This window comes from Ranitomeya imitator, chromosome 2 (assembly GCF_032444005.1).
Source record: "Ranitomeya imitator isolate aRanImi1 chromosome 2, aRanImi1.pri, whole genome shotgun sequence".
NCBI lineage: Eukaryota > Metazoa > Chordata > Amphibia > Anura > Dendrobatidae > Ranitomeya > Ranitomeya imitator.
The window spans coordinates 472,939,513-472,954,584 of record NC_091283.1 but is presented as its reverse complement, the minus strand read 5'-3'; the positions used below and the strand labels follow the sequence as shown (position 1 = coordinate 472,954,584).

The 15,072-nt window shown below is 49.3% G+C and overlaps 1 protein-coding gene across 1 annotated transcript in view; it reads right to left on the bottom strand.

Moving 5' to 3' along the window:
* The window catches only part of RNF113A (ring finger protein 113A), a 33,998-nt gene that overhangs the window by 17,470 nt on the left and 1,456 nt on the right, over nt 1-15,072 (bottom strand). Inside the window, exons 2-5 of the mRNA XM_069751268.1 lie at nt 13,144-13,226; nt 12,580-12,684; nt 11,714-11,821; nt 7,458-7,567 (exon numbers count right to left, since the gene is read on the bottom strand). Of these exons, the coding sequence (XP_069607369.1) occupies nt 7,458-7,567; nt 11,714-11,821; nt 12,580-12,684; nt 13,144-13,226 (406 nt within the window). The remainder of the gene's footprint in view (nt 1-7,457; nt 7,568-11,713; nt 11,822-12,579; nt 12,685-13,143; nt 13,227-15,072) is intronic.

Below are 15,072 nucleotides of genomic sequence, written 5' to 3'. Positions count from 1 at the left end.
TTACACGTGTGTAATTTTTTTTTTTACTTTTTCACTTTGTCCCAGGGGGGGACATCACAGATCACCGATCTGACAGTGTGCACAGCACTCTATCAGATCGGTGATCTGACATACAGCCGGGCAGGATTAGAGCTGCAGCTGCAGCCTGATCCTGACCTGGAAGTGCTCCCTGCACGACCCGGATGCAGCCCGGCGGCCATTTTGGATCCGGGGACTGCAGGGAGAAGACGCTCGGTACACGGTGAGTACATCACCGTGTACCGATCGTCTCAGGGAAGCCCGCAGGGAGCCCCCTCCCTGCGCGATGCTTCCCTGCACCGCCGGCACATCGCGATCATGTTTGATCGCGGTGTGCCGGGGGTTAATGTGCCGGGAGCGGTCCGTGACCGCTCCTGGCACATAGTGCCGGATGTCAGCTGCGATAGGCAGCTGACACCCGGCCGCGATCGGCCGCGCTCCCCCCGTGAGCGCGGCCGATCGCATATGACGTACTATCCCGTCACTGGGAATTAAGTCCCAGGTCACCTGGACGGGATAGTACGTCATATGGGATTAAGGAGTTTAAATTGAAATTTTTTTACAACTGTAGAATTTTATCCATTATTGATTTTGAGAAAAACCCTATAAACATTTCACAACATGCACCGTACGAAAGTCAGAAGCGGGTGTATGGAGCAGGCTCACTCAGCGAGCCTACCCCATACCCAGCAGACGATGGACCGCTATTCTTAACCTATTAAATGCCACTGTCAATCTCTGACACCGGCAATTAACTTGGGCCGACAAGCGCACCCGTGAGGTGATCGCGGGTCGCAGATGGGTTGTGGCTGATGACCCCCGTCACTGTCATTATGGAAGACTTTGATTTCTGCTATATGCAGCAATGTTGAGGAATAGCTGCATACAGCACAAGCAATCGAATCTTCAAGTGGGCGATAACAAAAATCAGTAAAAAAAAAAAAAAAAAAATAGTTTTAACAAAATTATAAAAAAAAAAAAAAAGGTTCAAATCACCCCCCTTTCCTCCCAGTGAAAATAAAGATAACAGGATTTTTGGTTGCTTACCGTAAAATCTGTTTCTTGGAGCCTCCATTGGGGGACACAGGAACCATGGGTGTATGCTGCTGCCACTAGGAGGCTGACAGTATGCAAATAAAAAAGTTAGCTCCTCCTCTGCAGTGTACACCCCACCGACTGGCATTATACGCTTCAGTTAGTGAGAAAGCAGTAGGAAATAAACCACAAGGTTGAAAAATCATAACCACAAATTTGAGAACTGTAAACGTGAGAACAGTCATAGGACCTAGAACAACAGAAACTGAGAAACATTGGGAGGGAGCTGTGTCCCCCAATGGAGGCTCCAAGAAACAGATTTTACGGTAAGCAACCAAAAATCCTGTTTTCTTTATCGCCTCTCATTGGGGGACACAGGAACCATGGGACGTCCCAAAGCAGTCCCTAGGGCGGGAAAACAGACTTCCATCAGGTCAGAAGACTCACCACTGCCGCCTGCAAGATCCTTCTGCCAAGGCTGGCGTCCGCCGAAGCGTAGGTATGGACCTCGTAAAATTTGGCGAACGTGTGGATGGAAGACCAAGTTGCCGCTTTGCAAAGCTGTAGGGCGGAAGCCCTGTGGTGCAAACCCAGGAGGCGCCAACTGCCCGGGTAGAGTGAGCCTTGATCCCAGGAGGGAGCACTCTGTTCTTGACCCGGTAAGCCTCCCGAATTGCCGTTCTGATCCAGCGAGCAACAGTCGCCTTAGAAGCCAGGTGGCCTCTGCGCGGGCCATCAGGAATGACGAAAAGAGAATCAGTCTTCCGGAAAGTGGACGTTCTATCCAGGTAGATCCTCACTGCCCTGGCAAGGTCCAGCTTGTTCAACGATCGCTCCCGAAGATGAGTGGGAGCTGGACAAAAGAAAGGTAGAACGATGTCCTTATTGAGGTGGAAGGTGGAAAACCACCTTAGGAAGGAAAGGCGAAGGCCTGAGGACCACCTTGTCCTGGTGGATGACCAAGAACGGAGGACGGCAAGACAGGGCCGTCAACTCGGCGGATAGAAGTGATGGCCACAAGAAAGGCCACCTTCCAAGAAAGGACTGACAGAGGAATCTCCCTGAGGGGCTCAAAGGGAGAAACCCTCAGAACGTCCAGTACCAGGTTTAAATCCCATGAATCCACAGGGGCCCTGTACGGAGGGACAGCGTGGGCCACTCCTGAAGGAAGATCTTAACCTGTGGTCGGGAAGCTAAAGACCTGAAAAAGGATGGAAAACGCAGAGACCTGGCCCTTCAGGAAGCTAAGAGCCAGGCCCGAATCCAGTCCTGCCTGAAGGAAGGCCAAAATGGAAGGCAGGGAAAAGGACATAGAAGAAATGCGGTTGGACTCGCACCAACGGAAGTAAGCTTTCCAGGTACGATAGTAGAACCTGGAAGACGAAGACTTCCGAGCCTGAATCATGGTGTGAATCACCCGGTCTGGAAGGCTGGACACTCTTAGAACTGTGCTCTCAACAGCCACGCTGCTAAACTGAGCGACCGAGAACTCGGGTGGCAGATCGGCCCCTGAGACAGCAGATCGGGCCTGTCTGGAAGGCGCCAGGGAGCGTCCGCATGAAGATTGACGAGCTCCGCGAACCAAGCTCTCCTGGGCCAATCCGGGGCGATCAGAATGACCGGCATCTCTTCCGCTATGATCTGCTTCAACAGTTTGGGAAGTAATGAAAGGTGTGGGAACAGGTAGGGAGGCCCGAACTGTGACCAAGGAAAGGCCAGATCGTAGACGCCCACTGCAAGAGGAACGCGAGACCTGGAGACGAACTGAGGGACCTTCCTGTTCGTAGGAGAGACCGTGAGGGCCACATCTGGAGTCCCCCATCGAAGACAAATCTGATGGAAGACTACGTGGTGCAAAGACCATTCTCCTGCCGCGAGGCCCTCGCGGCTGAGGAAGTCGGCGGCCCAATTGTCCACGCCGGGGATATGCACCACGGATATCACCGGAACTGTTGCTTCTGCCCAGAGGAGGATCCTGGATACCCCGGCCAGGGCCAAGGAGCTCAGAGTCCCCCTGAGAATCCTTTCCCAGAAACGGAGGGACAGAAAAATGGCCCGAATCCCGAGGAGATTGATCGGTACAGATGACTCCTGCGCCGACCAATGGCCCTGAACAGTCAGGTGGCGAAATACCGCACCCCAGCCGAGCAGGCAGGCGTCCGTTGTCACCACCTGCCAGTGAACTGCAAGGAAGAACCTGCCCTGGGAGATGAGGGGTGACGTCGGGCACCACTTGAGAGACCGCTTGACCCGGAGAGAGTGTCGGATAGGACGATCCAGGGAGAAGACCGACCTGTCCCACTGAGACAGAATGACTTGCTGAAGGAATCGTGAATGAATTGGGCGAAGGGAGTCGCTTCCAATGTCACTACCATCCTCCCCATAACCTTCATGGCTGGACGGGAGGAGGGAGGCCGATGACCCTGGAGCAAGCGTATGTCCCAACGAAGGATGGATCTCTTGTCTTCGGGAAGAAAGACTTTGGTCTGACGAGTGTCGAAGAGCATGCCCAGAAAGATGATGCGCTGATAAGGAATAAGGCAGGACTTCAATCGGTTGACCAGTCACCCGAAACGGGCTAGGTGTGTCGAGAACGATGGATAGGCTCTCGTGAGAAAAGGATGGAGCCTTGATGAGGATGTCGTCGAGGTATGGAAACAGAACCAGGCCTCTGACCCCAAGAAAACCATCAGCGCTGCCATGATCTTCGTGAAAACTCTTGGAGCGGTTGCAAGATTGAACGGCAGGGCGACGAACTGAAAGTGGTCCTGGAGCACCGCAAAGCGCAGGAGTCGGTGATGTCCCGGGAATATCGGGACATGGAGGTAGGTGTCGTGAATATCTATGGGACACAGAAATTCCTGAGCCTCCATGGAAGCAATTACTGAATGAAGGGATTCCATCCTGAAGAGCTTCAGACGAACTCTCCTGTTCAGTAGTTTGAGATCCAGAATGGGACGCACCTTGCCGTTTTTTTTGTTTTTTTTTGGGTACCACAAAAAAAGGTTTGAATAGAAACCTGTGAACCGTTCTTTTTCTGGAACGGGAACGATTACCCCGGCTTTGAGGAGAGAAGCGATGGGTGCGAAGAAGCCCGGAACTAGAGCGGAGTCTCTTGGAGGTCGGGATTCGAAGAAGCGATCCCGGGGAAGTGAAACGAACTCTATCTTGTATCCCAAGGATACAACTTCCCTGACCCACTGAGGAGATCCAGACGTCCCTGAAGAAGAGGAGACGGCCGCCCAGCCTGGGAGGTGGGTTGGGGTCTTGCCGAGAGTCATGCCGAGGTGGACCTTCCAGTCCCGGGTCTGGAGGATCTACCCTGGGAGTAGCGAGGACACCAGGAAGGAGTGGGCCTAAAGGATACTGTCCTCTCCTGACGTGCCTGTGACCTCTGTCGTCTAGGGGGAGGACGACGAGGTTTGGCCTGGGGAAAAACAGAACTTGTGCCCCCCGGTGACGTTCTTGATGATTTGGTCGAGCTTAGAACCAAAGAAACGAGACCCCTGAAAAGGCAGGCTGCTAAGGGACTTTTTAGAAGACAAATCCGCCTGCCAGGCCTTAAGCCAAAACGGTCCGGCGGATGGCAACCGCGTTGCTGGATGCCTGAGCCGCACAAGACGCGGCATCCAGGGAGGCGGAGACCAGATATTCACCTGCGTGAGAAATCTGATTGGCAAGTTCCGCCAGCTGTCCGGGTGGAGCCCCGTCCAGAATGCCCTGACGGAGTTGTTTGGCCCACTTGGATGTGGATTTTGAAACCCAAGTGGAAGCAAAAGCCGGGCAAAGACTAGCTGAGGCCGCTTCAAATGCTGACTTCGCGAAAGATTCTATGACTATCGTTAGAATCCTTCAGAGATGCTCCGCTGGACAGTGGAACGACTGTGCTGGTGGACAGTCTGTAAACCGGAGGATCCACCGAAGGGGAAACCGTCCGATTAGTGGTGAGCTCCGGGGAAAAGGGGGGTACAAAACGCCAAGTCGCTTTCCTCTCTGAAAGCGTCTGGTCGGGTTCTCCCTTTCTCTGGTCATAATCACCTCGAACTCCGGGTGAGGAGAGAAGAACTTGGAAGGTGGTTTAGCCCGTCTGAAGTAAACCGCCTGATCTGCGGGTTCCATAGCGGACTCCTTGATGCCACAGGTTTGATTTATTGCTCCAATGAGATTCTGAACCATATCCCTCATGGTAGCGATTTGGTTAGAATACAGCTCCGAAGTATCCTCTGAGGGCGCATCGGAGAACGCCTCGCCTGACTCAGGAGAGGAGGCCGGGGGGAGGTCGACCGCAGAGAAGGACCGTGTGGTGAGATGGAGCGTGAAGAGGACTCAGACCGGCGTTCCTGTCTGGACCTTTTGCGGCCTATAATGGAGGGCTCGGACGGAGCTTCCTGCGACCCGCTGGCTACTGCGGGGGTCTGCAGGGGTAAATCGGTCCAGCACGGACACCAGAGTGTGAGACACCCGTGTCAGATCCGCCACCGATTGTGACAGAGGAAAAACCCAGCCAGGGCGTCGCTCTCGAGCGGAGCAGCCGGGGGATCCAGGGCGGTGGACACAATCGGGTTGCTGCAGGAGTAGGAAGACGAGAGTGGCCCCCTTTTGCTCGAGTGGTTAGGGGACGGGGGGGGGGGGTTCAGAGGGGAGTGACGGTCTGCAGTGCAGAGCTACTCACAGTAGATGAAAAACGGAATCCGGAGGACGCTGCTCGGCTTGATGATCGGCCTCCGGTAAGAAGAAGTCCTGTAGGCAGGAGGGCTCCTGCTGCAAATTGGACCGAACTGCGGATGTGACCGCGGTATGGGCTCCAGAGAAGAGAGGACTCGTGCATGTAAAAGGAGTCCCAAGATGGCGCCGGTGGGCGGAGAGAAGGCGGGCCGTAGTGAAAATGTCGGGCGGGAGAAAAGCCCGCCCGATGAGAGAAGAAAGGGGGCGGAGTCCGGCACCGGAAGTAGGCCTGGGCAGAAGCCGGGGCCTAAATTAGATAGGTGACCGGAGAGGGAGCCTTACAGGTCGCGGAGTATGTAAGCGGCCGGCAGCTGAGCGGCCGCACACCGCAGCCGGAGCAGCGCCACCGAAGGTGACAGGATGAACGGCCGCAGACCGCGGCAGGAGGAGCACAGCTGCAGGGACCCGAAGCGATGCGGCGGCTTGGCAAAGCTGCCGCACTGAAGAAAAGAGTGAAGCGCCGCATACAGCGGCCGGAGCCGGGCAGCCGCAGGCGGTGCGGCGGCCAGAGAAGGCCGCGCTGGAGCAAGGTGGTCGCTGATAGAGCGGCCGGAACAGCGCGGACACATAGAAGAAGCGGCACGGTAGTTGTAAAGGAGTCCCTGGTTTTGCCCGTCTGCAGTCGCGCCGGAACAGGGGACAGGGCGGCCGCCGCCAGGGAAGCGGTGCGGCGGCCAGAGAGGGCCGCATTGGTGCAAAGTGGCCGCTGTTAGAGCGGCCGGAACAGCGCTGTCACGTAGTCAGAAAAGGCAGCCGCGCCGTGCGGCGGCTGAAAGAGATCCGAAGGGACCCAATGCTCGTCAAGGGAAAAAGCTTTACCTCTGCCTTGCAGGTAAGATGTGAAATAAGGCACCCCCGTTTGTGGATCTAGAAGGGAAAATACTCACCTCAAACATCCCACGTCGGTACTAACCTGCAAGGTATGAGACGTCCAGGGAGCTGATGGACGTCCTCGTCTCCGCAACCGACAGGCTCTGGTGGGCGAGTGGGTGGGGGACGGATGCAGGACCGGACTTCTGAGCACGCTTGTGTGCTAGGATCTTGGTCCTGCTGAGGGATCTATGAGGATACGGGGTGGCAGTACACACCGTACTCATAGTCCGCATGGTGGGACTACAGGTGTGACTGTTCACCCTGTATCCCTCCGGAAAACCTGAAAAGAAACGGCGCACATTGAGGTAGATAAGGGTCTAATGAAAGACCCGTGTCCACCTCCTACTGACACTAAGCTAAACTGAAGCGTATAATGCCAGTCGGTGGGGTGTACACTGCAGAGGAGGAGCTAACTTTTTTATTTGCATAGTGTCAGCCTCCTAGTGGCAGCAGCATACACCCATGGTTCCTGTGTCCCCCAATGAGAGGCGATAAAGAAATTTAAAAAATACACATATTTGGTATTGCCACGTTCAGAAAAGTCCGATCAAAATATGAAAATAATTAACCTGAAAGATAAACACTGTAAATGGGAAAAATTCAAGAATGCCAAAAATTACGGTGTTTTTGGTTGCTACAATTCCATAAAAAAATGCTGTAACAATGGATCTAATTATTATGGCCTATTTTAAGCATAACCTAGAAAACCCCTTGAATAGACTTTTGACAAGTGAGAGAAACGAAAACTGCCTCTGTACTTTAGTCATATGGCTTAGCACGCTGATAAACATCACGAACATCAATACCTGACCATGCCGGAAGATGCATTCCCCAAGGATGTGTCTTTAGGTTTAATGAATTTCTGGTAATTGTGCAGACCACGGTAGATCTTATCATCTTCCTTACCCTTCAGTTCCTAAGTGAGGAACAAAAAATACAAAAAATGTCATAGTTCATGGGGTACGTGGTGATCAAACTGACAAAATGTAGACTGAATAGATACATCTTAATAAGCAAATGTTTTCACATAATATAGGGTAACAATAAGGCTAAATGGAGACGTTTTGTATCTCTATATTCACATCCTGGAGTCTGGGAGGAAAGTAGAGAGGCAGCAATGTCATAATCAAGAAAGCCAGAATATGACCAACTCAACGCACTGCCAATGTCTTAGGGTGCGTTCACATTGAGGTTTTTGGGCTGTCTATTTGCCCTGTCGGAGCTTACGTCTGAACACCCAGCAAAACAGGATGGTGACGTATGCGCCGAAGGGCCATAGACTGTAATGGTGCCGGCAGAGAGAACGTGCAATCTGACGTGCATCATTTTCGGGCCTGTACGCCTACTAAAGGGGGACACTCAATAATAATAATAATAATAATTTTTATTTATATAGCGCCAACATATTCCGCAGCGCTTTACAAATTATAGAGGGGACTTGTACATACAATAGACATTACAGCATAACAGAAATACAGTTCAAAACAGATACCAAGAGGAGTGAGGGCCCTGCTCGTAAGCTTACAAACTATGAGGAAAAGGGGAGACACGAGAGGTGGATGGTAACAATTGCTATAGTTATTCGGACCAGCCATAGTGTAAGGCTTGGGTGTTCATGTAAAGCTGCATGAACCAGTTAATTAATTTTTTTTTTTTTTTTTTTTAATATAGGCCACACAGGGATCGTTAGGTTAATGCATTGAGGCGGTAGGCCAGTCTGAACAAATGAGTTTTTAGGGCACGCTTAAAACTGTGGGGATTGGGGATTAATCGTATTATCCTAGGTAGTGCATTCCAAAGAATCGGCGCAGCACGTGTAAAGTCTTGGAGACGGGAGTGGGAGGTTCTGATTATTGAGGATGCTAACCTGAGGTCATCAGCGGAGCGAAGGGCACGGGTAGGGTGGTAGACTGAGACCAGAGAGGAGATGTAGGGTGGTGCTGAGCCATGGAGTGCTTTGTGGATGAGGGTAGTAGTTTTGTACTGGATTCTTGAGTGGATGGGTAACCAGTGTAATGACTGGCACAAGGTAGAGGCATCGGTGTAACGGTTGGTGAGGAATATGATCCTGGCAGCAGCATTCAGGACAGATTGGAGCGGGGAGAGTTTGGTAAGAGGGAGGCCGATTAGTAGAGAGTTACAATAGTCCAGACGAGAATGAATAAGTGAAACAGTAAGAGTTTTTGCAGAGTCGAAAGTAAGAAAAGGGCGAATTCTAGAAATGTTTTTGAGATGCAGGTAAGAAGAGCGAGCCAGTGATCGGATGTGGGGGGTGAATGAAAGGTCAGAATCAAGGATGACCCCAAGGCAGCGGGCATGTTGCTTTGGAGTAATGGTGGAACCGCAAACGGAGATGGCAATGTCAGGCAAAGGTAGGTTAGTAGAGGGAGAAAACACGAGGAGTTCAGTTTTTGACAGGTTTAGTTTCAGATAGAGGGAGGACATGATGCTAGAGACAGCGGTAAGACAATCACTGGTGTTTTCTAATAAGGCAGGCGTGAGATCAGGAGAAGAAGTGTATAGTTGGGTGTCGTCAGCATAGAGATGGTACTGGAAGCCAAATCTACTGATTGTTTGTCCAATAGGGGCAGTATACAAAGAGAAGAGGAGGGGGCCTAGGACTGATCCTTGAGGAACCCCAACAGTAAGGGGAAGGTGAGAGGAGGAGGAACCAGCGAAACATACAGTGAAGGATCGGTCAGAGAGATAGGAGGAGAACCAGGAGAGAACGGTGTCCTTGAGGCCGATGGAGCGGAGCATAGTGAGGAGGAGCTGATGATCCACAGTATCGAATGCTGCAGAGAGATCCAAGAGAATTAGCATGGAGTAGTGACCATTAGATTTAGCTGTTAGTAGGTCATTAGAGACTTTAGTGAGGGCAGTTTCAGTAGAGTGTAAAGAGCGGAAACCAGATTGAAGAGGGTCGAGAAGAGAGTTATCTGAGAGATAGCGGGTAAGACGGGAGTGGACCAGGCGTTCGAGGAGTTTAGAGATGAAGGGAAGATTAGAGACAGGTCTATAATTAGCGGCACAGTTTTGGTCGAGGGATGGTTTTTTAAGTAATGGATGTATGATGGCATGCTTAAATGAGGAGGGAAAAATACCGGAAGTGAGGGAAAGGTTGAATATTTTTGTTAGGTGAGAGGTGACAGCCGGGGAAAGGGACTGGAGGAAATGTGACGGAATGGGGTCACTGGTGCAAGTGGTCGGGCGAGAAGATGCAAGGAGCCTGCTTACTTCTTCTTCTGTAACTGGTTCAAAGTCAGAGAGTGAACTAGATGCAGTGGGGGAGGGAGGACAGTGCATGGTAAGACACAGTCCATGACCCCATCGGCGCATATGTCCGAATCCCGTTGTTTGGGGCTTCGGAGAGCCTCAACAGGACAACTGGACGGGTGCAAAAGGCAATACGGAAGCACCCTTGGGTAAACTATGCCTGACCAATTCAACTTCCCCCTGCTGTTTTTACATTTGCAATTTTTTTTCAGACATAAAAATCTTTTTCGGCTAAATAATTTGATCAGTTTGCCCTTTAAAAAAAAAAATAAAAAATGTTTATGGTTTGACATAGGATTTGCACTGGTGGCCTAAAACCTTGCATTGTTCATGCTTGTATGGTGGAAGCAAAACTGAACTTTGGGATCCTAAAAAATGCAGCAAAAAAAAACAGCAAAACCTGCTTTTGTCTGCAGCTGTTTTTCTGCCAAGAGATCACGTTTTGTCTGCAGAAAAAAGGAGCAAAAAAGCAACATGTGACCATAGCCTAGGAGTGTTTATTCCTTTAACCCCAACAGCAATGTAAAACAGCTGATGATGGACATACCAGTCTAAAATGTCCAGGTGCTCATGTTCTGTACCCTGCCATCCACTATTTCTGAGTGGGAAGCTTTGCTTCAACATTCTGCCAGGACAATAGGTGCTGGAACTTCTTTTCCCCTTACTTCCCAGCAATGTTCATCCTACTGTCCAATGGCTGAAAGCCTGCCTCTTACACATGTATGCAGTATGACAGACAGGAGAGCAGGAGCAGAGACAAATACCCCCCCCCCCCACTTCCTATAATCCACCTTGGGGTCTTTACTTCTAGACATCACTTGACAACATATGAAGAACAGCAAGTTAAAAAGGAGACACCTGATGGATTGCACTTTTGAATAACTTTTGAGGGGCTGAAAACAGCATCTTGAATAAATGAAATCACAACTTTGTTAGCCATTGCATTGATCATCCGCTGAAACTAAGTTTATAGACATAAAAGTGACCATTTAAGATGCTATATCTATCTACAGAAGGGGGCGGCCTTTGCACACTGCTGGAAGTGTAGAGGTGGCGGTGCATCCATGGCTCGCCATTCATTTGTTGCTTTGCAAAGTGTACACGTGGTGGTATAGGGACTACTCTGAGACAATCTTTATATTCCTAATGTCTCTACTCACGATTGTCAGGAGGAAAAACTGCAGGTGGCGGAGAAACACACGTCGAGGTGTCTAGCATTATACATATTTCCCCGCCATGGCCACAGTTAACGGAGATTCAATTGGCCATATACCTTAGATATAACGGAGTACATCATTTTTTCAGTTTACCTATGTGACCATATATATGATGATAACCAACAGGAAAATGAGTATATTCAGCCTCATTATTTAACTTTTTTATGATACCGTATAATTAAATAGGCTCTTTATATTATACGCAATATAGATACGGTTGATTATATAGGTATTTTTCTACCATCTTGGATCTTGTATTTATTTATACCTACGAGACCCTCATCACATACAGTGTGACACCCAAACCAATATTGGGTATATATGGTTATCATTGGGGAAATATGGCTCTTCTTGTTTTCTGTATCTATGTTCCACCATAAGTATTGATTTTAATCGCTTGTGTTCTGCTGTTATATATCTGATTTTTGACCGTGAAGCTTCTTCGTGGCCGCTGTAGGTCTATAATTATATTGTGAAGGGATCATTATTTATAATTGTGAGCAATTGTTTTTGGTCTCCCACATATCTTACCCGGTCTTGGCCAACTTTCACGTGGCGTTTCTACTTACCTCCTGCACTTTTTGGCTCCTTTCAAATATTGCCTGCGCATCTTTGTCTTTCTCGGTGTCCAGCTCATACGTGGCTGTTGCTCCCATGTCATCTGGACCTACAGGTTTCTGAAAAGCCATGGATAAAAGTTTAATGAAATTAATACACTACATTATCTGCTTCCTTTCACAATCAAAAAGGGTGATGCAGGATTAGAAAAACATGGCTGCTTTATTTCTTTCACAACCATGGGTTGTACTTGGTATTGCAGTTCAGCTCCATTTATTGCCATGGGGCTGAGATTCGATATCAGACACAACCCATGGTCACGGGTGGCTCTGTCCCTGACAGAAATCAGCCATTTTTTTCTCATCATGGGCAACTCCTTTAAAAATTATACAATTTTAGCATCCTCCCACCACCACTAGGGGGAGCTCCTGGACAGATTTATACACTGGAAGTACACCAAGGCTAGTGCAGAATGTAAGTGTCCCTAGTACAATTCCATTCTGGTTTGCCAATGGATATGCTACATTTCTTGTGACTAGTACATCAGAGATCTACATAAAAAGTATATATCGATACCGATATATATCTTTCCTATATACATAAAAAGGCATCATTTTCATTGCAGGACCAGTTCCTATACAGGCATAGCAATACTTCTATATGGAAAAATTGGCTGACATGTACCCTTTAAATGTAAATACACGAAAGCTGCTAAACTCCCCCTAGTGGCAACTGCAGGAACCTAAAATTCTCCACTAGTTTGATAATTGTGCTCTACCGATCACCCCCAGCGATCAGCTGTTATCAGGCTCCGGTGATGGCCGGAAGTAAATATCAGGAAAGAACAGACTTCGGATAGGTATAAGGATCCTCTCACCGCTGACCGTGTAGATTTATAAGACACACTTATGGAGCTGGACGGCTTTTCCTCCTCATCGCTGCTGCTCACTTTATACTCTGCCTCCTTCACCCTTTGTTTAGTCTGAAAAAAAAAGAGAAGAAATGTAATTACCACTGGAGAACAGGGAACTGCTAAATCAGCAACCCTTGTGATAATGTCGGCTTTCTAGGCTCGTCTTCTCACTGTGTCTTGCACCATGATGTGGCAGATCTACAGTTGGACTATTAGCAGGGGTGTCAAACTGCATTCCTCGAGGGCTGCAAACAGGTCATGTTTTCAGGATTTCCTTGTACTGCACAGGTGATAATTTAATCACCTACACACATAATGATTGCAGCACCTTGTGCAATGCTAAGGAAATCTTGAAAACATGCATGGTTTGCGGCCCTCGAGGAATGCAGTTTGACACCCCTGACTATTAGGACGTTCGTCCTCATCAAGGTATTCAGCACAGAAGTTATTAGAACATTTCCCTAACACTCATATTTAAAGGGGTTCTCCACTTTAAAAATCATATTTGTTACAAGGGTCCCCCACTACCTTCTGCACCATGGGGTTGAGGGTCTCCCGCTTCTTCCTCTTGAACACAGACGCTTCTTCCTCATCTTGTTCTTCGCTGCTCTCTGTGGTGAAATAATCAAAACAAAACCCATTTAACTCCTTGAGGAGGATTTTTCTCTACAAGTTCTTGTCCTTGGGATACATATAGTGTATTCATTTGCATTCCAGACCAATGCCCTAACCCCATAACTTCCCTCTCCAAAATCACCGAAGGACAGCTTGCTCATCTTCTCTCCAAATCACACCTTACCCCTTGTGCGCTTGACCCCATCCCATCCCACCTCCTCCCCAACCTCACCACCACACTAATCCCATCCCTTACCCATCTATTCAACCTAATCACTAACTTCTGGTATCTTCCCCTCTGCTTTCAAACATGCCACAATCACACCTATCCTCAAAAAAGCCAACCCTCGATCCAACTGCTATGTCCAGCAACTGCCCCATATCTTTGCTCCCAAACTCCTTGAGCAGCACGTCCATGCTGAACTTTCCTCTCACTTTGCATCTAACTCTCTCTTTGACAACCTACAATCTGGCTTCCGTCCCCACCATTCCACTGAGACTGCCCTGACCAAACTTACTAACGACTTACTTACAGCCAAAGCTAACAGACAATTCTCTATACTCCTCCTCTTAGACCTGTCCTCTGCCTTTGACACAGTTGACCACTGCCTCCTACTACAGATCCTCTCCTCCTTTGGTGTCAAAGACCTCGCCCTATCTTGGATCTCCTCATACCTTTCCAACCGCACATTTAGCGTTTCCTACTCTCATACTACCTCTTCATCTCGCCCCCTTTCTGTTGGTGTCCCTCAAGGATCTGTCCTAGGACCTTTACTCTTCTCAATCTATACACTCGGCCTGGGACAACTCATGAGGTCCTATGGCTTCCAGTACCACCTTTATGCTGATGACACTCAGATCTACCTCTCTGGCCCAGATGTCACCTCTCTGCACTCCAGAATCCCAGAATGTCTATCGGCCATATCTTCCTTCTTCTCCTCTCGCTTCCTCAAGCTCAATGTGGACAAATCTGAACTAATTATCTTTCCTCCATCACGCATATCTTCCCTACCTGATCTATCTATAAAAATAAATGAAATCACACTTTCCCCTGTCCCCAAAATCCGCTGCCTCGGAGTAACCCTTGACTCTGCCCTGTCCTTCAAACCGCACATCCAAGCTCTCGCCACCTCCTGTCTCCTCCAACTCAAAAATATCTCCAGAATCCGTCCTTTCCTTAACCCTCACTCTACCAAAATGCTCGTGCATGCCCTAATCATCTCCCGCCTCGACTACTGCAACATCCTCCTCTGTGGCCTACCTTCTAACACTCTCGCACCCCTCCAGTCCATCCTTAACTCTGCTGCCCGACTAATTAATCTCTCTCCTCACTACACTCCTGCTTCCCCTCTTTGCAAATCCCTTCACTGGCTCCCAATTTCCCTGCGTATCCAGTTTAAACTACTAACACTGACCTACAAAGCCATCCATAACCTTTCTCCTCAGTATATTTCCACACTAATCTCTCAATATCTTCCCTCACGTAATCTCCGGTCCTCCCAAGACCTCCTTCTCTCCTCCACGCTTATTCGCTCCTCACCCAATCGCCCGAATATTCCCCATCCTCTGGAATTCTGTGCCCCAACGCGTCCAGTAATCCACCACATTTGGATCCTTCAAAAGACACCTGAAAACCCACCTCTTCAAGGAAGCTTACAGCCTGTAATGACCACACGGCCACCTCAACACCATTGGAGCTACTGCAACCCTCGACCTACTGTCTCCTTCCCCATAATCCTGTAGAATGTAAGCCCGCAAGGGCAGGGTCCTATTCCCTCTGTACCAGTCTCTCATTGTTAGTTTGTTTACTGTAAGGCTATGTGCACATGTCAAGATTTTCCT